This window comes from Danaus plexippus, chromosome 10, assembly GCF_018135715.1.
Source record: "Danaus plexippus chromosome 10, MEX_DaPlex, whole genome shotgun sequence".
Classification (NCBI taxonomy): Eukaryota; Metazoa; Arthropoda; class Insecta; order Lepidoptera; family Nymphalidae; genus Danaus; species Danaus plexippus.
The window spans coordinates 4,162,935-4,187,881 of record NC_083543.1 but is presented as its reverse complement, the minus strand read 5'-3'; the positions used below and the strand labels follow the sequence as shown (position 1 = coordinate 4,187,881).

At 32.3% G+C, this 24,947-nt stretch overlaps 1 protein-coding gene across 1 annotated transcript in view; it reads right to left on the bottom strand.

Moving 5' to 3' along the window:
- LOC116766671 (forkhead box protein O) overlaps positions 1–24,947 on the bottom strand; it is a 46,508-nt gene that overhangs the window by 2,369 nt on the left and 19,192 nt on the right. The window contains exons 3-8 of the mRNA XM_032656695.2: positions 10,672–10,854; positions 10,499–10,599; positions 9,458–9,700; positions 9,024–9,196; positions 8,464–8,648; positions 7,513–7,997 (exon numbers count right to left, since the gene is read on the bottom strand). Coding sequence (XP_032512586.1) covers positions 7,833–7,997; positions 8,464–8,648; positions 9,024–9,196; positions 9,458–9,700; positions 10,499–10,599; positions 10,672–10,854 — 1,050 coding nt within the window. The 3' untranslated portion in view covers positions 7,513–7,832. The remainder of the gene's footprint in view (positions 1–7,512; positions 7,998–8,463; positions 8,649–9,023; positions 9,197–9,457; positions 9,701–10,498; positions 10,600–10,671; positions 10,855–24,947) is intronic.

Sequence of the window (24,947 nt, the reverse complement as noted above, 5' to 3'; positions counted from 1 at the left end):
TAACATTTTTCAACTACCCAAGAAATGAATTCGTTAACTTATACTGAACACATATCTAATTTCCTGTAATGATTAGCTAATGTCGTAATCGCAATCCAATTTAAGTTATAAAATTCCTGTAATATTTTTTCTAGTTAGTAATTAATATAACAGTGTGTTGCGTCATCGTAATCTCAATTTAATTCTCACGCATTCTATTTGGATCAGCATTTCTTAGTTTTGCTGAGTCGGTCGAGTGTAAATCGTAACCTGCCCGCCACATCGACGCCAGCGCCCACCCCTCCCGCAGGTGACGGATAGTGATTGGACTACACCTACAGCTATTATTTATCGATGATTTTTTAAACCGGTTTTTGAGACTCACGAAAAAAAATTACGAAGTAATTAGACATTTTAATTAATATAATTTATAAAAAAAATATCTGGGATTCTACTATTTTATAATTGAGTTTAGTAACTACTTACGTAATTATTACAATATTAATACAAAAACCTACAACAACATTTGTCTTTTTAGTGTAAATTAAATACGTAATTAACAATTTAATCAATTGTATAAATATTATGTGAGTGGCGACAATTCAAAATTATTATCGATAAACATAAAACATGGAAGCACTATAAATGTGTCGCATATTCAGCAATGTAACGGACTTTCTCCGTTCATTGCTAAGAATAAAGTGAACATCTTAATATGGGATGTAGATAATTGGCTTTCGCCGAAATAAAGCAGTCATAAACTACGTCGGTATAAATAAGGCTTATAGTATACTGTTACGACGGAAATATAATTAAAAAGTATCAGAACTATATTTAAAACATTAAAAAATATTTTACTTAAATAAAAAAATAAAGATTTTTCCGTTTTGTAGGTCAAAGTCGTTTTTTTTAAATCTCGCGACGGAGTCAAAGGTTTAGGTATTATGCATACATTTCGACCATTTTATCTTTCGCCATCATTTAAACTCATATCTGTTACAACTTGATATTATATACAAAATTAATATACAAATTTTAAATAATGTAAAGCTTTTAATGTATTATTTTTATTACACGAATAAATTTATATGTTCGCATTATTGCATATACGATTGTTCCAATATTTTTGACTTTTGAGTTATAAGCATTATGAAAAAAAAAATATTTTTTCTGAGATTCCAAATATGACATTTCTAATTATTCAATGTATTTTAGAGATGTGACATTAATTTCGACTGAAATCGGATATCGAACCTTTACTGGGAGGTTAAGACAGTGACGAAACCTCTCAGCATTCCATGGATTCACCGTGCGGGTGCCGGGTCCGATACAGGGAGAGGAGCTTCAACAGTGCCTGGGACTTGCGACCCAGGTGTAGGTTTAAGGGGCCCCTATCTAACGCGCGTTAAACGCTCACCTCCACCGTCCAAGCTCCTCTCTATTATTTTATTTATTTCAACGTAATATTAATATGTGAAGCGAAATATTGCATCTATTTCTAAAAGAATAGACGTGGAATTTAATACATCTAAAATAATACGGAAAATGATAATGACATTAACGCACACATTCAAATGCGATTCGTGAAGATTCCTCAATGTGTGCATGTGTGTGCCGGCTGCCACGAAATATCAAAAACAATGGCATTTCTATTCTAGTATTGAAATTGATAACAAATTATGGTCGATTATTCGACCTTTTATAATATTAAGTGAATATGGAATCGAATGTTCAAAATGTACGTTCAGAACGTCCGTACGAGAGAAAAAGCTTTGAATAGTCAAAAACATACTAGCGAAGTATCGGGAACCAGTCCGCGCCTGACATAACAAAATAATATATTCGTTACATTAAATATTCGTTATTTTTTATACAAGTAACTATAAATCCAGTCCTCGGATGTCACGGGTTATAAAACATGGCGAGCGGTTATCGAGTGATTCCGGGGACGCGTAAATTTATTCACTACCAGCCTCTTAGAACGTGTTATTTAAGACGCTCTTCCCTTACTACTTATACATTTATGCATAATATATATAGTATATGTTCTGAATATATAAATGTATTGTTAATTTTTTTTATACCAAACGTAAATATCAGTAGCGTGAAAGCCTGAATCGCTTTGAAGTAACTCTTTACTCAAAATTATAAAGTAAAATTTGTAAGTGTTATTAATATTAGGTACAATATTTAATAACAAAATGACAAAAAAAGTTACTACTGTAAGTTTCACACCAATTACAATATCGAGGTTCTTATCTGGTAAACATGAGAATTTATAACACGAAGGAAGGTTCTACTAGCGTTGATTTAATGGACCAGAAAAAAACTGTTCTTTAATGTGCCCATAACTCTTTACTTCTCCATGAAATAAGGCTTTAACGGTTTCCGAGGTTGATACATACGTGCATACATACATACGAGAACATACGAGTACACTAACAGCACAATACTATTTTATTAACCTAAGCTTATCACTTCACTACTTTTTAAACATAATTTAGAAGGAAAATATGGTTCAATTATAAATTAACTTGAAGAAACTTCTTTTACAGTCAACAGACAAATTTATTAATTTATATGGTTTTATTTTTATCACAAATTCATAATGTATACAATGATGTCATATTCGATTTCCATACATTAGTTTTCCTTTCAAACAAACTAGGCGGGTGACGGTAATTTTGAATGTCACATCTTGTATATCCGATGACTTTGACGTCACGCTTATACGGAAAAATTTAAACGGAAATTCCGTACTCTTTGAATTTACGTGATATTATACGTAACATTTGAAATGAATCTCGCTTTAAATTCATCGTAGAATTCGCTATGAAATTACATATTTCCAGTGTAATTATCGTAAGGCTTATATCATAAGACATGTTGGATGTAGGCGTACTACCTGTTGCACGAAGGCGGGGCGGCGCCGCCCTCCGCCCAACACGTGGCCTGCATCATGCAACTTACGAGATACCATCTAACTTGCACAATACGAACTGTATTATACATATAAAGAAATTAAAATAAAAATAAATACAAATATTCTATTTTATTGAGATGTGCTATGAATATTTCATAATGGCCGTAATAGTGTAGTTTTTTAAATAATATTTGTAATGGAAGATATATTAAGTTATTTTTAAATAGGTAGCAGATCAGAATATAATATTAAGAATTACTATGAAACTTGATAGATAAAAATCATATGTCGTAGCTAGTTCTACGCCGTTACGATCCCTCTCTACGCCGTTACAAGCTCTTTCTACGCCGTTACAATCTCTCTTATCTACATTATAATCTCTACATTTGGTGTCTACGCAATAATAAAAGCCACTCTCCTCTTAATCCAATTTGCTAACAGACGTCAACGAAGTATTCTAAAGTCCTTACTAAATTACTTACAGCCTCTCCCGATTCAACATCCGCTACAACAGATTATACAAAGTAACAAATGTCATCTTGTAAACCAACAGCAGACATTACTTAACATTTTTTTAATTTTTTTTTTAAATAATATTAATAGTACTAATAAAAAAATGTATATATTTTAAACACATTTAAAATGTTAAGCATAAACGTTTATTAGCTTTGAAAGAACGTCTATCGAGCTATAAAATTGACAGTGATTCCATCTACGTCATTTAAATAGCTGATCTACTTTGGTAGGACGTCAAACAATAAAGTAGCAACTTGTTGGATATGCTGTACCCATCCGGCGGACTCGCCCTGAATGCGAAACAACTTTTAAAATTGACGTTAGGACATCACCATGTAAATAGAGTATGAAGACTTCACTGGAACAATATTCAAATTGGCCCGACTTTAATAAGCTTACGGACTTTTTATCTGTAATGCAATTCTACTAAATCGTGGGTGTACCAAATTCTATGAAAACGTTATCGAATTAGCGGAAAACGAAATTACGAATTATATAAAAGAAAAAAATCTAATAAAACTGAATGAATTTTATGAGATAAATGTATAATTCATCACTCATTTGGGAGAGCATGCGGCAAATATTTAAAATACTTGACTGGAAGGGGACAAGAGGAAATAAAAAGATAGCAGAGGAGAGTTTTATTAAGTAGGGGGTTGAGGTGGGAGGGGGGGGGCAGCGTGGAATATAATGAATAAATTCCGTGCGAACCCCCCTTGTAACGCAATTGAAAACTTTTAACAAGTGCCGTGAAATCGTGTGTAAAGGTGGTCCAGTACCTAATTATATCAGGCGACTTGAATACTGAATGAGTTACGAAATTTAAACGACCCTTGATGAAGAACCAGAGTTTTAATATAAAATGTTATAAGTCGAGTATCGGACGTCGCCATTGTTTACGGTTCGGTTCGCATCACTGAAATAGGATTTGATTGAATTTAAAAATTTAAAAGAATACAATTAGTAAGGAGTTTTCGTATTTACTTAGTTTAAACCTATAATGGAACAGAAAGTAAAGCCTCGTTTTACTTTTAGTTTCCTTGGATCCCAAATCATACTTAAAGCATTTTCGATTCAAAACTAACCGCTAACAAACAAAGCCTATACATAAAATTCATTGTAAAGTCTGAAGTTATAAAAAAATACCGTTTTTACCACCCATTACCTTCTATCGTGGAAGTATTAAAAAATTAACAAAAAAAAACCCCCACTGCCTGGTTAAGACGTATTCTTTACGCTAAAAACAAGTCATTACCGAAGCGGGGTTTAATCTAGCGTCGTATTCAGCGGATTTTTTCTTAATATTCCATTATTTGGAGGCGATCGTTCGTCCCAACGAGACGGGCACCGCTCTAAAAATGATATGATTAATTACTGGCTCCGGTCTCCCTCATTAGCGCACAAATAGGACTATTCAGTGGTGAAATTGAATTACGATGCTCGTAGAGCACGTTCAATACAGATCTAATTATTATTAATATTCATATGACTCGACTAATGACAAACGATCCCCGACGCCGCGGTGTTCCGGGCACGGACGCATTGTTTTATGTTTTTCATTCCATTCAAAACAATTCGTTATCGACGGATATTTTTAGATTATAATGATCGTATGATTTCAATATAATACCATTAAATGTGAAAAACAACTGATCTATTTTGTTATTTATTAATACACGACGCCTGATATAAAATAAGAGCATTTTATAATTTTCTAACAGTCCTATGTGGAGTGTTTTCAACTAATTGTAGCGTTTAAATATATTGGATACAAGAGAATACATTATATGACACTCAACTATTTTACCTTTATACGTTTGAAACATTAATTTAAGCCAGACTAATTATATTCTCTTTAACAAAAAAATATCGTAGGATCAAATTAACATCTCTTACAGAAACGACATAAGTAATTGCTATGTATGCTGTCAAATTTAGAAAATTATGTATGTAAAAAGGTTTTTCAGTAAAAAAATTTTATCAGAACACATAAAGTTAAGATATTTCTACATAAGAAAATGTCTGGTCGCGTATTTTTTTAGATGTCTATATATTAATTTAGAATTGGATAAATATATAAATAAAATAAATACTAGCTGGCTGTTTTTAGAAAAACAAAAGTTTTATAATTTTTTTTGAAGTGGCTATGTGAAAAAATTCCGTTCTCATCAATTTTTCCATTGAAATATTCACTATCATTAACTGAAGTATTTACAGTTAAATTCATTGTATTATTTCGGCATTAGTATAAGAGGTTTAAAAAAAATTGCGGGCTCATACTGGCAATAAAAAATATTTTTCTCTGATAAAGCTTTTGTGATATAAAAATATGTATTTTTATATATTAATAGTAAGTGTTTTGTGTGTGTGTGTTTTGCACACACACATACATATATAAGTTTGTGTTATAATCTTGAACGTTATATAAAGTGACGTTAATTAAACGGCGGTATTCCGTGGCGGGTTGTTCACCTAACTAGCGTTTATCCATAATCTAATATAATTTGCAAACAAAGGCCAAGCAGAGCTAAAGGTCAATGTTGACGGGTATTCGACGGTAGCAAAAACGTTCTCACTCGTTATAATCACTTATATTAAATACCAATTATTACACAAAGATTATAATCTATCATGCGACATCATTTATTTTACGGCCAAGAATTTATTTATCCGGCACATTTGATTTATATTCAAAACTTTGCATAATCATATTATACGCGATTTAAACAGTATATATTGTTCTAAATATATATAATAAATCAGGCTTTGTATGAAAAACAAGTCACGTTATTTTTATTGATTTAAATTTATCATATCGGAAAAAAGTATGTGGTTATTAAAATATCTTTGTTTGTATTATATGAAATTTTTCTCGTATTTTATGGTTACTATAATTATATGACCTGCAGAAACGTCACATGATTGATTTAATATACATATATATATATATATATATATATATATATATATATATATATATATATGTATGGTGTTATGTTAGTAGTATGTCCGTATATCACTTCTATTGTCTAATATCAGGTTCGTCTTACAGACTCGGCACAGTCACGTCAATCTCAACCGCTATCCATAAATAAAGAAAGATCACGTGTCATAATCCACGCACAAAGACTCCTAGCTATCGCAATTTCTCCATTGTATAGCTGCCATAAAAACTTATGTGTTTGTATATATAGAGTTATTTAGTTCCTGTGTATTCATTTCATATATAATTGTAAGAGTTTCATTCACATAGACGCCATACGAAATGTTTTATATAAAACTGTAAATAGTTTTCAAACTAATCAGTAAAATGGACACTATTTCTGTGGAACGCCATAAGTTTCGGGACGTTATATCACACGTCTTTATGTGTTGTAAATAACGCTTATCTTGGACAATATTTCAAAATGGAATAGAAAATAAATTGCAAAGCGTGGAAAACTTTCGGTTCTATCGTAGTATTAAATACTCGAAAATGGGGTCAGATCGCCGTCCGCTGTTTGGACGAAACAATAAAGTTATAGTTTGTTAGAGATACCGACGAGACTGAGTTATTGGACGCAAACGTACAAAACTTTACTCGGATTAACGCTGATATTAGAAGGATTTATTACTGACTGTATTGTTGTTTAATATACTGATTTAACTTGTCTTTTATCTTACATTTATTAATACAGGAGCAACGACAAGTTGAAAAAGATATTTGATATTTTTAATTCCTAACGCAAGATCGTTATTTTAGTTTGATTTCGTAGTGCATGTGTTAGTGTGCATCTATCTATAGAGTCATAGCTACTAAACGGATCGACCCCTTTCAATACTTTTTTTTCACTTTTCCAATTTCCTCACAGTTTCTTAGTAGCTTGTTTAATGATGTAAGTCATTGCTGGTATTTGATTACTCGATTAAGTGCTTCGTGTGCGCCAGTATAATCGTTAAAAGACAATTTATGAATAGGGTTTTTTATGAAGTAAAATTTAGTTATTTTTCACTTATCGTAACAATTGAAAACTTTACAGAACTTGTATTTGCTCTGTTACGTACTGTTATTAGTATTCAAGTTAAATATTGTATGGGTATAAAATATTTTTTACCTTTTTCCATCCGCTGACTTCGCTTGACTTGGGGCCCCCTCTCGGTAAACTTAGAATAAACTACTCATATCACAAGCTTCCACTTAACTTAAATCTAACCTACATACACAATTGACACTTTAACAACGATCGGTAACCGCTTAATATTAACCGCTAAATAAAAATCTAACATTAGTTAACAATATAATAAACAAAAAAAATCTCGACTACAATGCAAAATTAACAAACTCGAACAGAGAACTGTTTGCGTCGTATTTACATCGAAAGGATTCTAGCCTAACGAATTAGGTCTATTCTATAACGATATATTAGCTAAATGTTCAATGGACCCAAGAGGGGGCCACGGAATACGGAGGCCCCCCGCCGGAGAGTGTTGTGGGGACTGGCGGAGCGGGGGCCACGAACTGACTCTCTGCCTCAGCGGCCATTCCCTGTTGGAAATTGAAGTCCAAGGTCCCATCCATCCTTAACTCATGGTTGATTACCTGATATTATATATTTTGGTATTAAAAAAGATATAAAAAAATAGTTACCACATAATTAAAAACAAATCCTGCCAAGCGATAAAATTTTCTATATTTCTAGTATCATTTATGAATATGTAAATATAATCAATACATATGTATCTTCTATAATATACATGATATATGATAAAATGACAGCAGCAGATGGTTTATAACATATTTAATTAAGGAATTTTCCATACTTTAATACCTTATATAGTATTAGTCTTTAGATTCCGGTTTTTATTCGCTTCTGTAAAATAAAGCTTTCGGTCGCGTCTTTGCTTGCTCTAATTGGTATTAAAGAATACGATTTGTAAAGAGAAATGTAAGATAAGAAATTCATATAACTATTAACTGTAATCTTCATAATATTAGCGAAATTTAATAAGCAGGTTATCAATATTTTTATTTATAAAGTTATTTTTAAAACAGTATTAATACTCACCTCTTCGACATTACAATCAAAGCTATGTTCCAAGGTTTCAATATTTAAATCCTCAGCTAGTCCAGTATTCAGGGCCCCCATTATCTGCCCCATTACCGTCGTAGGACCCATGGCCCCGGGTTGTACCATTATACCCCCATTCATGAGCGCCGCATCCGTCGTCACCATTTGAGGCTGGCTGTTTTCTGTGTCAGATAAAAAAAATACTGACCACAAATTAACTATAAAATGTTTGTTGATTGATGTCAGCTTGCAAAATTCGATTGTAATTTGCGAATATTAAGCCTTGATTAATATTCGTTCTTTGTCCTCGATGTTACTAAATATATTAATTGAAAAGCAATTTTATAAGTTTGGAAATTGCAGAAGTTGCAGGTTTGAATTCCAGATGGATGATATTTTCTATATATCTGATGTACATGAGTGTAAGTATTGGGATCTAAATGGTAAAATTTGATAGGTATCGTTAGATATCTTTCAAGTTGGTATTGTAACTTTTGTGTTGTGTTGGACTAGTTGTTTCTACAGCGTAATCTATAATAATAGCTGTCAAAGTTTACCTGTTTGCATAATATCCGCGGAGTCAGCTGGCGGCGGTGGTCTCACAAAGTGGTCGTGAGTGTGTGCGGGATGAGCAGGGTACAGAGAAGTACACGTGCAGCCACCGTGTGGGTGCCGCAAACACGTGTACGGGAAGCGATAGTTACCAGACGATGATGTTGTTGGTACATACCTGATTTGAGGACATTTAATTATTGCCTTTTGGTTGGATTTATTTATGTTAATCAGAAAATTAGGTTTAAAGATCATGTTTATACATATGAGGATATATTTTGAACTTCACTGTCATTGTACATAATATGACGTGCAGCTTCAATATAAAGTTGTCTGAAAGAAAATGTTATGAGACATAAATCTAGAAGCTTTCTACGAGCACGTTCTACATTGATAGAGTCGATGAAAACTACTCAATAGCAGCGTAACATTATCTTACGTATTAAGGTATGGATCGGCTCCGTGAAGCTTCATCGAATCAGCGAGGGTTCCAGCTAATTCGTCTTGAGCGTAGTCCGCTTGAGTGAAATCACTGGTCGTAGTAAAATCTCCAGCGGGCGTGTAATCCGTCGCCCAGTCTGGTTCTGATGGTATTAATGACGGTATCGGTGATAGGCGACCGCATGATGAAGCGTTTGACGGCGCCCTCTGACGGAAATCCGGTGACAGCTGAAAGCTGCCGCTACGCAAAGCAAAAAAAGCGTAATAAAATTAATCTTTCAAATATCGACCTGATTTGACAGTTAGACACAATCGTCTGTTATCGATATTTGCAGTTGCAAATAATCAGAATTTATTAGCGGAAACAAAACTGAGCTTCGCCGTCTATGTCTAAATGTATCCACTATAATATGATAAACTCAAACGAACATCATGCAAATCTAATGTCTATATAAAGGACCGTTAACATGTATGCCAAGTGAAGCGATCATCTTAACGAGTAAAATGGTCAGATAGGAAATATTTTATGTGGGAAAACTATGGTAAAAATATTACTTAAAGTTGCTAAGGGCTGCCTAGTCGCCATTGAGGATACAGAATGTCCGAGGAAAATGTCAATTATGTTGGTAATTGTGACAGATATTCGCCAATAAAAATGTTAAATATTGTAGGCATGACGAGATTCAGCATCCTCATAACTCATCATCTAATGGTCTGAATGATTTAAAACCTTTTATCATAAAGTTACAGTATACGCATAACTCAATTTTATTAGCGCAGTCATTCTTGTCAATCGACGGTTTTTGTGGACATTTATCCGAGATATTTGAATGGTTGTGAGTACTTTATTTAATAAATCTTTGATTTAAACTTTCCCGGAAATTATTGTGAACTTAAAACCAATAAAACAGTTGCCATATATGCTTAATAACTCTGTTGTCTATGGACTATTTGAAAGCAGCTAGATCTAATAACGATATGAATTCTAGAAGCTAATTATAGGTCAAAATCACTAATCTATTACACTTGATTCACAAACCTGTGTATTGGAGAATCTGGGAATAGGTCCACACTTTCTGATATTGAACTACTAGGACTGGGTGTAGCATCAGCTGCGACTCCATTTCTCAAGGCTTCAGGCTGTTTGAATGAGTAAAATATTTAGCTCGGCCAAAAAATATGCGAATTTTTATATGAATTATGATTAAAGACCTTTTTCTTAACTCTGCCCCTCCTCTTTTCTGACTTCGATGTCTCCATGGAGAGCGCTCGCCTCCTGACAGATTTCCCCGGTTTTGCATCCGGATTGATCATCCACCATGATGATTTTCCTGTACCCTCATTCTGCACCCGCATGAATCGGTTATGCAGCGACAGATTGTGGCGAATTGAATTCTGCAAGAGTACCAGTTCTATAATATCCGTTTTTTATGTCATTGGACATGAGATAACATTTTTTATATGCTGTTTTTGTAGAATTACCATATAAAGTTTTTAGAAGTGTACCATAAAACTTCAATATAATCGTATATTGTTACAGTTGAACGCAAAAAATCTATTTTAATTCCGTCTCAAAGTTAGTGCAATAACGTGTCCTATCTCACACCGGTAATAAAATCTCACAACTTTTTCCGCTGAAGGAATAAAAGCAACCACAGCAACGAATGAAGTTTAGCAATAAAATAACCCATAAATAATTTTTGCGTGCCCTAAGAGCTTCCACTTTTTCGTATCAGTCATTTCTGTATATTTAGATCTTTTACTTAAATCTAAAAAATTGTAAAAAACATTGCCCGTAAAACGAGAATATTTTATCGTCTTCACGCGCAATTTAACAGGATGCTATCTATCGGAAGCTCGTGGAGAAATTTTGATCTGCATGTATTATAATTTTTATTGAATAATTTATTACATTTTTCGGTTACATTATTTCATTAATAAAATGAGAAAAGTTTGATTTAAAGAACTAATATTTTGGTCTACTCCAAACTGTTACTTAGTATACATAATTATTTAGGGTATATAATTTTCATAGCATACAATATAAATTTATATATGTAAAAATCTTTACAGATGTATATTTGTTAATTTTTCGAACGAAAAGAATATAACGTTTTTATTGGAATCTTCATAACATATAAATTCATCATAATGTCTCGTTTTTTGTAATCATTGTTAGGCTAGCTTAATATTTTAAATACCTTTAATTTTTTAATTTTATTTTATGTATTAAGAATATTTTCTTTGTTAACTTAAACTCAGAACAGTTGGATGTATAAATCTACCAAACGTAGACAAGTTGCGTCGTTCATCAAGCGTGAAAACACACGCAACAAATGACCTGTCGACACACTGATGGATTTGTCGCCAAAAGCCCTTTCCAAGAATTTTCACTACATAATTTGGACGTTATATAGTAAACGTTGATTGTACGGATTTTATGTATGAAACAATCAAAAGCGAATGCCTTTGTGTTACTTTTATGTTCCAATATATAATTCTTTGTTTCCGATGTCAGTGACTACTGTAGCTCTAAACTTAATCTAATTTTCTGCTACTGTAGCATCACGTTCTCTACGCGTAGGTTCCGGATTTATTTACTTTTTCTTTAATTTACTATATTTTATGTGGTCGTATTTTTCTCACGGTACACTAAATATTGTTACAGGATACAATTACTTGGAAACCATAAAGTTATAATGATAAGATGCATGGTTTGCTTTTTCTTCAAATTATAATCAGTGTAAAAAACTGTACGATAGCTTTATAACGAAATAAACAGGATAAACTTGTTGTTTCATATAAAGAAATGTCTTAATAGTATGTCAGGAAAATGCATAGAAAATGAAACGATGCTTCCTTCACATGTTATAGCAGTGTTACTTTCAAGAAGGATGGAGACGAGGTTCGTACGAGATCGTACTTAGAATTTTGTGTACGGCAGGATCTTTGGCGCCACAGCGACCCTTATGGGGTGAATTAACCGTCTCCGTCGGCGTCCCCTTTAATGCTCCACCGACTTAAATTTTGTCAAACTTCCATGCTATAATACCGTGTTACACAATCTTCAAAATCAATGGCTTATGATTTCCTTAGTTTATGACTCCAGAAATTTTATCACGTCGTTGTTAGGTTAGTGGATAACGACGGATTTCCGATTATATCATCTCGTTTTGTTTCGAGAATAAAAATAGAATGATGAAAAAATAAAAAAACTAATACTTTTAATAATAAGGACCCATTATCGTATTTTCAATGTACGCAGAGATTTATTGTGACCTTCGCGATGGAATATTTTTATAAAACGTGGAAACGAAATGATCTAAACGATGGAGTATTGAATAATTCAGTGAAACAACGCAACACTTGGAGTGCAGGGGCCTTCAAAATGCATTAAAATAAAGCGAAAATATAACTTATTTCAATGTTAAAGTGTTTTATTGAACAAGATTTTCCTAAGAGCATTACTTCAAATGCATTATCCGATTATTATTAAGAGTTTTCATATGATTTTTATTATGTCAAGAGGATATGTATTCTATGATTTGTTTAACAACTAAACATTAAGTATTGGTTAGATGTCATATTAACAGTTTCATCGTCATTTCGTGAGATAATGAAGTTTTTTTTTACATTGTAAGTAAACACACAGTCAGGTGTTGAAAAGTCTAACTTTCTTGTATATATTTGTTTGTGTTTTAAATATATTCGTTATATTAAATCAAGCCGATCTATTTACGTACATTGTATTAAAGAAACTTTTCAATTTGAATATTTATTTCGTGATTTAGTTGAAATTGTATCGAAACCGAGTCTTTTCAGAGAATCCGAAGTGTGAAGTTAAACAATAAATAATTCAAATTGTAGAATCACGATAACACAATACAAGTCAGAAGGGAGGCGGGAGTCATAGACGTGACACCATTGAAAATTCGGAAGAAAATCCACGCCGTGTCAACCGACACTGACAAATTTAATTATTCAACTTACCGAAACGTTAGCAAGATGAGTTTTCGAAAAGGCGATAACTAAATATAAATAAATTCACTTAAGCCACCGCAGCAAAGTTTAAGTTAATAGAACATTGAAATTTTGCGTAATTCGATTGAATCGAGGTCGGAATCTGTGGCGACCTGATTTAAATACGTCATTCAGATACATTTTCTGAATATCTCAATTTAAGACGTTTAAGGATTGTCAACGGGACGATCATCATCTTTATGCTATGTGACGATGTAACAGAAAAGATACAAAAAATATATTTGCATAATATTTCAGTGGACAGCATTACGAAAAAAAAAAAACAATTTATTCCTAGAAAAAGCATTAAATATTTATTTATCCATACTTAATCTGCTTGAGTTGGGACAGCCGGATACAATTTACTCAAATTATTGTTTCGTATGTCACAATGAGTATATATTATTTATGGGCACCATATTTTTTCAGTGTTTTTATTTAATTTACTATTATAAGTAGTAGGTACTGGGCATTCACTTTTTTATCAAATCGAACCATTTTGCAAATGTAGCGCGTGTGTATATTAACAGATTTTTATTTTACAAATCAACAGTAACCTTATTAATGGAAAACACTGAATTTAAATTGATTGCCGTGTTCAATGTTTGAGTAATTTTAGTTTCGACTGTAGCACTAATTGGTGGGACAATATGAGAATTAAACTTATAATATGATCGTGGAATAGAGACGGTCGCGTACTTGGCGACTGCCCAGATCTAAATCTGACAGTAGCCGCTCTTGACCCCACCCAAGATGCCTTACAGTGTGCCAATATGCGTTTTATAATTGAAATAAGATACGGATTTTATTTCTTCCGCTAGATTTAAATAAATCCATTTTTTACACACTAACTTCATTATGAATTCATATTGAAATTATTCATTCAGTCGCCTCGGTAATATTTCTCTCTTTTTGAATTGCATACAAGATAAATGAAAGTGCATAAAAGGTCTTCAAAAATCTTTCTCCTAGTTTATGAACAAAGAATGACTGTATGAAATTCTTCGGAGATAAAGATTCATTGTGGGCGAATGACGATGGAGAATTAAAACATTTCATTCGCGACGTAATAACTATCGAAGGCTAAGTGATGACGAAATTTTTCAAACCGAGGGGAGATCTGTTTTTCTTGGAGCGGTACGCAAACACCTTTTGAATCCTTCAATGGGCTCAACGAGTCGGTGGGAAGCGAGCACGACCAACTACACCCAGCAGTTTCCTAATGGTATTGTGTAAGACAGAAAAAATATCGGGAACCTAGTACAATGAATGTGTTTGCATGGAACAAGATTAATCGTTCGTTAAGAAGTATTACCGGCCGACACCCAAGGCGGTTTCACGAAAATTAATCATTTTAATGTGATATTGTCATGACTACTGCTATATGAAAACTGATCCCTAATTATATTACAATTACCTCTGACAGATTACGTTAAGTTTCCATGAACGTTTCAGCAAATAAAATTTATATTTAACATAAATTAATATAAAGCATATCATATTGTTTCAGAGATATCAATCGGTCTCAACAGGCTATAGAAAAGAATTACGCAAAGCTTTCGGAAAGTGCGATGTAATCTCGGCTGTCGTTTCCATAAACTTAATGGCGAAGTATCACAAAACTTACATATCGCTGTTATAACAACCTAACTTGGCATATTTGTTACTCCCTCAGTCAGCATATTCGCGTCGAATGACCGCCAATTTATGTGAAAAGTTCCACACCGGTTGGAGCATGACCTATCTGTAAGTTTTTACTCGTCAAATAAGTCGATATCTGTACCGTGGAATTTCTTAGGTAAATATGTTCGGTTAAAGTTTTCGCGTGAAAGTTTATGGTTTCGAAAAGCGATGTGTCAATTCAGCGATTGAAATATGGCGACAGATTTCGGTGGGATGGGTGGCGGGCGACGCCACTGTTTCCGCATTCGCTGACGTGATGCATCGTGTGAGCTTGCATTTAAATTCAGTGATGTTCGTTACACGAATGTCAGTTCTGTGTTGTGTAACGTTCAGTAAATCTCATCTACAGGAAAACTCATCAACAAGCACGGACCAAAAGTATATCACGAAAGTAGGTCGTATTCACCCTATATCCCTCTTGATCTAGTATCGGCAGAATGAGGTAAAAGGTATTTGTGATAATGAATGTTAGCGATGTATCTCAATATATATAGATGGAAGGTGGCCGTGCCTTGAGGAACGCCAGGAGGATAAGTAAAATATTCCACTTAGTGAATTGCGGCTTGCGAATGGCCATAATTATCATACCGCTACACCAGCACTTGCTTGAGAGAAGTGGCTACAATCTCCATGATAAGACAATGTCGGACGATTCAAATTGTTCATTTATTAAATTACCAGTGCCCGCTGTGGGTTTTTGATTACATTTACAAATTATAAGTTTGCTATATTTAAGTTGTTGAGAAATTCTCAAAATTTTCCTCGACACAACCAACATAATTCTGATGGAATCCCTTAGTTACAATTATTTCCGGCCACCGGATCTTCGCTTGATGCTTGCGCCATGGATGTTCCGGCCAGTAGGAAATTATTTCGTTTATTCCGTCAGCTCTATAAAATACAAAATTATTCTCGAATTTAGTAATATTTTAATAAGATGCTGTATTTAATATTAATTTCATCACATTCTCTTAAAGGTAATAGATAAAATAATCGTATCAAATGTATGTGTGAATGGTACAACATTGAATTATGAATTGGCGAGTCGATAATTTCATATATATTTGCACATGTGAATTGTATGATCTGTGTCGTTAGGTAGGCGTCCGCGCGTCGCGTCTTCAGGTATGTTGCTGGCGCCGCATGGGCTTCTGCCAGATTAATGGATCATTGCCCCCCCACACACACCCTACCTCAGATGTGAAACTACTGTTCGACGACATATCCCCTTCCCCCATAAGATATATGCCCCGCCACTTAGCACTGGTAAATCAGAATCCAAATTCACATTCGATTGATTATAAAACGTTGACCTACTGCGATAAGGATCGTATAAGTCGACCTTCAATCTCAACAAGTAGCGAACTTACATTTATGCTCGATAAAACACTTCGAAACGGCATCTCGTAAATCACTGTGACATCGAAACTTAGCCGCCGAGTACTTAAACTTTAACGGACAATAATAACTGACGATAAAAAAAAAGATACGACCCAGTATTTGAGGGATAAAAAGTAATGTAACAATAGTGTTCGTAAGGGCTAGGTTATTGAGCGGATAAATTTTGAGGGATACTGTAATGAACGAAGGACAATCGATAAATTTGAATGTTCTCCGGCGCCGCCCAGCAACTTGCAACTTTTTTAGGTAGCGGGGGAAAGCGCGCCACACAGACGCCACTGTCGTCGAGATTTCTCTACACTCGAAGCGAATTACTGCCTACTACATATATAATGCATTTTCTTATTTTATTTTGGATATGTACTAAAAATACTATACTCATTCAAAATCCTTCTTTTTGGTAATATTTTAGAAACTTTTTTTTTATAAAGTTATCATATATTACGTTGCACTAATATTAGAATTCAGTTGACAATGATGGGAACTTCATTAAAAGCACAGCACAATTCTAGATTGGGATGAAAAATTTGTAGTGAACTAGAATAACTGTAATTTTTTTTAACTCACAATAATAATAAAATCATTATATTAAACAAAAAAGGAATATATCACTGTTTTTATTATAATTATTATAATATAAAGCAGTACTACTACTACTACTACTACTACTCTACTGTATCACTGATAGTGCTAAGCTATATTTTAGTGTGCACAGTTCTAATTCTAAGCAGGTAAGCTATGGTAGGCGGACGCGGAAGTGATAATCTTAAAAGTTAGATTGACATAGTTCTTGGTTATAACATACTCATTTCATAATATGAAATACTTGTAAGGCGTGATTTGAACTTAAATAATATGTCAGTGTCAGAGAAATATGAATGTTTGTTGTCGTTATAAGCGAAACAGGACGGATATTCATTTTTTACCTTTTTTATTTCAAGTTTTCTTGTTATATTATTTAATAGACTAAGATTTTTTGGTGAAATAATAATTTTGTAAATATCTGACGTCAACGATTTAAAAATAATTTTATTTGCGTCAAAGGTAACATTTATAACAAATTAATGGTGACTAGTAGTTCACCTTTTATTAATGCACGGAATAGCCAAAATATAATGTTTCTTTTTTCACTAAAAACTTTATAAATGACAATTTTCATTATAAGAAACCGATTAAAACAATTTTAAGAATCGTTTTACGACTAAACAATTACATCACTTAAGATCTAAGGAGGGTAAACTTGTACCAACATATATCTAGGATAACTTTATAAAACTTAGCACTCACAATAAATTAAAAGTTCCTTTCAAAGGAGAATGGATTAAAAGTAGTTTGTAAAGTGCGGCCCTGGGAGCTAGAAACTTTCAATTTTTATGACAGAGTCAATTAGGAAGAGATTTATACGTCTTTGTCTCTCTTTAACTGTATCCCATGTATTAGAAAGGGACACAAATTCTTAAAGTTAAGCCTTTGATGGCAAAGTTTCGAGTATAATTTATAAATGCATTTGAATAGTCACTAAAGTCACATCAGCTCAGTATAATTTGTAATGGATGCTCTTGATGGAAATTGTATAATTTATTAGGGACTGCAATTATTTAAACTAAGTAGTCTTTCATTTAAATAAAATATATTTTAGGTAGGTACCAAATAACATAATTGAAATATCACATTACTCGTACTTGTAAGGTATGACGTATCCAGGTAAGGAGACCTCCGTTCCGGGCGTCTCGTCCGACATTGAAACTCAGAAAGCCATTATCGATAGAGATCTCGCGACATCGGTGGACAATAAAACGGTACCATCATATCTAAAACTTTGTGCCATAATGAAGCGTATGGGGCGAATGGTTTACGACAGTCGCTGGCGGATCTTTATTGGTAGCGCACCAATTTAGATAAAAGGAAAGAGCTTTCTCTGTAACATCAGAGATAGTCTTAACTATTGCCAAGTTAGTGGTAGTTAATCCGTTGGGTTAGAATATAAATCAACAGTGGAATGCTATAAATTCGGACCGTTCACGGTAATAGGTGGAAACTGTTAGGTCCGAGGGTAATTTAGGTGCTGTGCAGAAAAAATATGAAGGCCGAGGAAAAGCAAGGTGTTAACGGAGCTCACTGAGTAATTGGCGTGAGTTTCGAGTGGTGTTGTGCTATTTCGTTCATTCTGCTATCAGTTTTCAGTTAACACTACGTATTGGTTTTTCTATTGGTTTAGCCGAAGTCACTTTTATGATGAATATGTAGTGAAAATACATTAAGTTTTAATGTGTCATGGAGTTTATTCAGAATAATATAATCGAATGAAAGGGAATAAGAACAGCAATCAATTGGATCCCCGTATTGAGATATCGCGCATACTGAAAATTAATTCACGAGAGGTACTGAATAGAGAATGTGAGTTCAGTTTGAGTAATTTTTAAATATTTAAAAATTACGTAATTATATTTTTACTAATGAAAAATTTTTAAAATTAAAGCATATAATATATAAATACGGCCCATAATCTTAGTTTGAATAAAATTAAACATTGAAATGCAAGTTACAACGATATGAATCTTCAAATGCATTTGATTTTGAGTATTAATGCAGAATGTTAAAATAATAGTTTACACTTTCATCTTATCTGCCGCCGAGTTGCTGTAAACTAGCCGAAACGTCGGTTAAAATGTGAAATAAAATAACGAATGCGCGTACCATATCCGAAAACCATAGTTTCGTTTAAATACGTATGTAAATTATGTTCATGTAATACCCGAATCAGACTAGAATTTACCGAAACTCCTATCGGAACGATACTTTCAAAAGAACAAAATTTTCCGTCTCCAAAGAATAATCCAGTGGGATCCTAAAGCGGAGTTAGCCAAATCGACGTCTCCTTTCTTAGCTTGTTATCTCATATCCTAAAAGTTTAAAACGCAGGAGCCATCTAAACGAGAACTTATTAACTTGATGTGATTGCCGCGTAGAAAATGCTACTCGGTAAAATGTTACATCCAGCCAGCTACCTCGGAAAACTTCGAGCAAATTACTAACTACAAAAGAAACAGAATAAACTTTAGAGAAGAACTCTTAATATATACTTACAACGATTAAGTTACAACCGTACGGTTACGTTCCTGATGAGAATACTTCAAATTAAATGAATACTATGTAGTAAACGCTGGTTGCAAATTAAACTGCTCTGTGGACTGCATGATGCATGAGCGCGTCCGATGAAACGTATTTTATGTTAATTTAGAAAATTATCAGTACACATCGTTCATTTTCAAAGATTTCCGTTGTGTGTGATGCATTCAAATGAACTTGTGCAGCTTAGTACAAGTTTTGTACCGTCACGTAACATACGGAGCGTTCAACAGTTTTTTTATTAGCCTTTGCATGTTATAGTCCCACAGTAGGTTGTTAATTGAGATACGCGAGGCGTTTCGTATGTGGTATGCCAGTGCATACACATGTATGTAGTATACTGCTAGGAGTAGTAAATACTAAGTATACTGGACGATTATGAACAAGTATTGAGTAGCCTTTTTTGCATTTTATGATCTGTGAGAGCCTTTAGATCTAGTCTTTTAATAATTTTTCTAGTAACCTAAAGAGTTTTAATACTTGGTATTAAGCTAGTGTATTAAGTAAAACTAAGATTTTCGGATATACTACGCGTTTTGTTATTTTTAAAACTTACTCCCGACCATTCCGTTACTTTGCAGTATGTAGTTTTGAAATAATAACAAAAACGCGTGGTATGTCCGAAAATCTCCGATTTCATTAAGTAACTGTAGTCTCTGTTTGATCGTCTAACTAATTAGAGACTATAAATATATTTAAAGAATACCAATAAGAAACTAATGTTCTGTTAATAATGAATTCGGAGAATTAAAAAATAACAAAATATATTGGTACAAAATTTTGATTAATTTTAATCAACTCTCCGATATTCTTCTATGGCAAGAAGCTGGCGCTTCAGAGCTTTTAATAAAAAAATAGATGTCACCTGCAAAAATATTTAAAGTTTAAAACTATGTAATCGGTTAAAATAAAAGTTAACTCACAAAAAAATATATATTAAATGAAATTAAACTCTGTAAATTTAAAACGGAGAATAAATATCTGTGCCTCAAAATCGCAGAATCTAATTCTTGTTCGATAAATCTAAACATAAAAAAAAAATTATATATGACATTTAACAAATCATATAGAAGTCGTTATTAAATGATTTATTGATAATATATTGTAATCTTTTATACCGGATAATAAAGCTTTATGCATATAAAATATAACTATTTGCTTGAAATCAAAAACAGTAGCCGTATTTTAACTAACTAGAGCCGGTTTCATTCGTAATATTCAACCTTGGCTTGTTGGATTTGGTAAATTACAGATAAATAGCTACAATTCGATTCAACTTACACTACCTTTTAAAATTCGTGTGACTATTAATTGAAATATTAAATTTAAATAAATTTAATATAAGGTTTCTAGTGTTTTATATATTTCTATCTTAAACTAGTTTCTGTTTCTACTTTTTCCGCATTTTACTTCAGAATTGACTTTAAACATTAATAATTTATTAACTTAGAATATAGACATGGCTACGAGGTGGGAGCGCCATCTATGGTCTGTCTTGTAAATTCTTACGAAATACATCTATGAATAGTTTCTCTTGAATATAATCTAGAATATCTGGTAGATAAATAGCCTATATTTTTCTATAATACTTAACTACATTACAGAAAAGTTCAATCAAAATCCGTCCAGTAAAAGTAAACGAGTAACAATGACAGATCCATCCTCTCAAATTAGTAAAGGAATGACATTTAAAATTTTTCCGCGGCATTTTTTTGACACTTACATTTTTAAATCAATTTTATAACAAACGTATTCATGTCGCGCCCCACAACTTACCTCCAGATGAAAACTTAAATGAAATGTTATCTATATTAATTAAAAAACTTGTGAGATTGAAAAAAAAAACAATTAAAACCCAAAGTAATAGGACAAGGTGAACAATTAATAAAGTAAAGAAATATGTGGATAAACATATTGAGAAAAAGAACTATTATCAATTACCTCCCCGGAACTTGTACGTTTAAAAATTTACTTTAAGAAAATATGTATCATATCGACAGATGAAGTACCTTCATTCGGATATTCACAGATAAGATAAACTAAAATTTTCATAATACGGTATATTACTTATATATACACGTTTAGGCTTAATTTAGAAACAAAACGCTATTCAGAAGCTTCCAACATATAAAATTACATGATTATAATTATTCGATTATAACGTAAGTGTAAAATTTACAACCAAGACAATAATTATATTAAGGCGATGAGTTCCTTCTCAGAAACTTGCTTGACGACCCGTACTCTAATTGAACAATTTATACCAAACTGCTTAAAGCTGAGCGTCCGGTTAAAGAGGATCTATAATATCGCCCACAAATTACCACTAATTGGGGTTAATTCGAATCTACATATGCGTAGATATAATTTTATATCGGCAATCTCAACCATATTATAATGACGTTTTAGTTTTGTTTTATTTATAAAACTTTAAAAGCAACGGTAATTTATTAAATATTCTTACATTAAGGACCTAAGTAATTTGGTCGATAACCCCAATAGTCGGTCGGAATGGACGATTTCAAGGTGACATTACAGAGCTGCGCAGGCGACGAGTTTATATCATTTTACCTTCATTTATATAATTTATATCTATTAAAAAACATTTTTTTTTATTTAATCGTAGTGAAAAAATAAGACATATATCTATATTCATAACTAATAAAAATGAAGCGTCATAACTTTTACGACAACAAAAAGAGGAAATAAAAACTTTTTTTATTTCATCTCAATATTAATTTACGACTGGCCATCGAGTTTGGGAATTAAAGAAGGAGGTTGAATATTATCATAAATTTTGAAAATCGAACGATATAAAAGAATTGAACATGTTATACATATATGAAAATCGGCTGTGATATCATTGTCAAAATCCTTTAAACATCAAAGGATCATTTTTATGGTTTCATTCCTATAATGTGCTCGAGAAATATACATACATTGTATGTATAATGACGCATTACATTACGCTTTACCTTATTTTTAAATAACCAATTAAGACAATAGTATAACCATAAAATTGGGATGTTATTTTTGGCTGTATTTAAATATAATTTTCTGTTAATTAAATGCGATGATTAAGTAACACGATTTCCTCATACTCTAAATAACCATGAGTTTTGCATTCGTTAGATAACTGTTGTAGTAAATCAGAACCGGTCTGAAGGGCCTTTAGGAACCAGCGGATAACCTTCAGTGTTTTTGTCCGCATCGAAAACTTTTCCGCTTAAACCATTCCTTAAAAAGCGAAGGTAAACAAAGTTTTATATAGTTTTTTTTTTACACTATTAATGTAAGTAAAATACGATCTGGAGAAAATTCTGAACGTATGTTGAAAAATGGAAAATGACGTATTTAGTTTTTGTGGCAAATAAATGTATTCCAAAGACTCACTTCTGAGCGAAAAAAATATAATTTAAAATTTATATAATATTCTTATCTTAGATGAAAAATATATCAAGACTAAAAAAATATATAGTCTATGAATATTTTTTATTCGTAAATTTAGTGACATTATATTGACTTATATAATAATCTATTAAAATAAAATCCTTTATAATTTTAGTACATCGATATCGTTACCTATAAGCCCGTGGAGTTAATCCGATTTTTTAGAATCGCCAGCTTACGTGTAATCCTCGAACCAGATCCAGGAAAAAGGTTATAATTTTTTTCCCCATCTACAAGGTTTTTTTACCCGACGTTGAAGGCAAATTGAATTTTTCACCACCCCTCCGAGCTAATTCGGATAATATTGTTAGTGGGTACATGCGCCGTAACATAATAGATCGGACGAATAGTTTGCTAAGATTCGTTAAAAATTAAAAAAACCTCAACACACTATTAATTTCACTTAAATATAAAGCAGACGAAAAATTTTGTATAATTGTATTGTTTTATTTATATATAGATACATCGAATATGAATTATTTTCTGTGTAATCTATATGAAAAGTTTGCTTGGACTCACAGAGTACAATCGGGTTATCGAGGTGATAAACGTAATCACCCAATACCGCCTTGTAATAATAACTCTCATATCTTTGATAAAACAGCTGTTGTGTCCCACGATGAACCCCTAGTATCGAAATGGAAAAAAGATATATCCAAATTTAATATAATTTAAGCTCCCGCCGTTCGCTGGCGATTTCTTTAAACAAACTAACCTAATGTATAATGGATAACACAGTATGATTTAATTACTATTTAATTATATATTATTAATATTTACTGATTTTAATATAAGTTATCTATAATAAGATTGTTTTGTTACTAAACATAATAATCATATTGCTTCTATATAACCAAAGATTTAACTCACAATATTATATATTTTTTAATTACCTGAAACAAAAAACGTACACTTTATAAATTTTTACTTACACATATGCATCAGAATGATATTTTTTATAAATTCTTAAGCATTACATTTAGGTAGTAAAAGGTTATATTTATAAATAGAATGCCCTTTCATTTAAAAAGAGAAAAATGACAAACAGTGAAATATATAATTTTTAATTATATTAGCACTCATTAAAAGAGCAATTAGTTAGGCTAGTTTATGAGGACTTATAAAAAATAATCAATAACACGTATTATTTAGGATATCAGATGCTATCCGAATCGATGAAATATTGATTAATTTTTTATACAACAAAAAGGTTTTATATGAAGTCTCCCAAAATATATTTTTAAACGGTATACACAAGGTATTTACGAGGTGGTAAATAGGGCGTTAATTCTTAGATTCTCCGTCCCGTGTCGAATGAAGGCCACAAAACGTTAATGACTTCCCTATTGAATCCCATCTACATATCTAATGCATTCTGATTATGATTCCAAGCTGAATATAAACTGTTATTACATGTTTAAAAAGAGTTTCATAAAATCGTATTAATAAATATATCATACTGAGCTTTGATTAATTGGAGTATCATATTTCAATTTGGTATGGGAATAACATTTTAAACCTTTGTCAGAAATGAGGTCGTATATATATACATATATAACATTTTATTACATTTAATCCTTTATTAATGACTCAGTTCTAAAATCGTTCTGAAGTATTATTTAAATTAATATTTATAAAAACTTAGTATATTTAGGAAGGCTGAAGAAGGGAATGCTTATTTTTACTATTACAAATCAGATATTATGCAATACAATATGATTTGCAGATGACAATATCATTTTCACCTTGGGATAAAAATAATATAAACAGGTACATACAGTATGTAATATGAAATAATAACAACG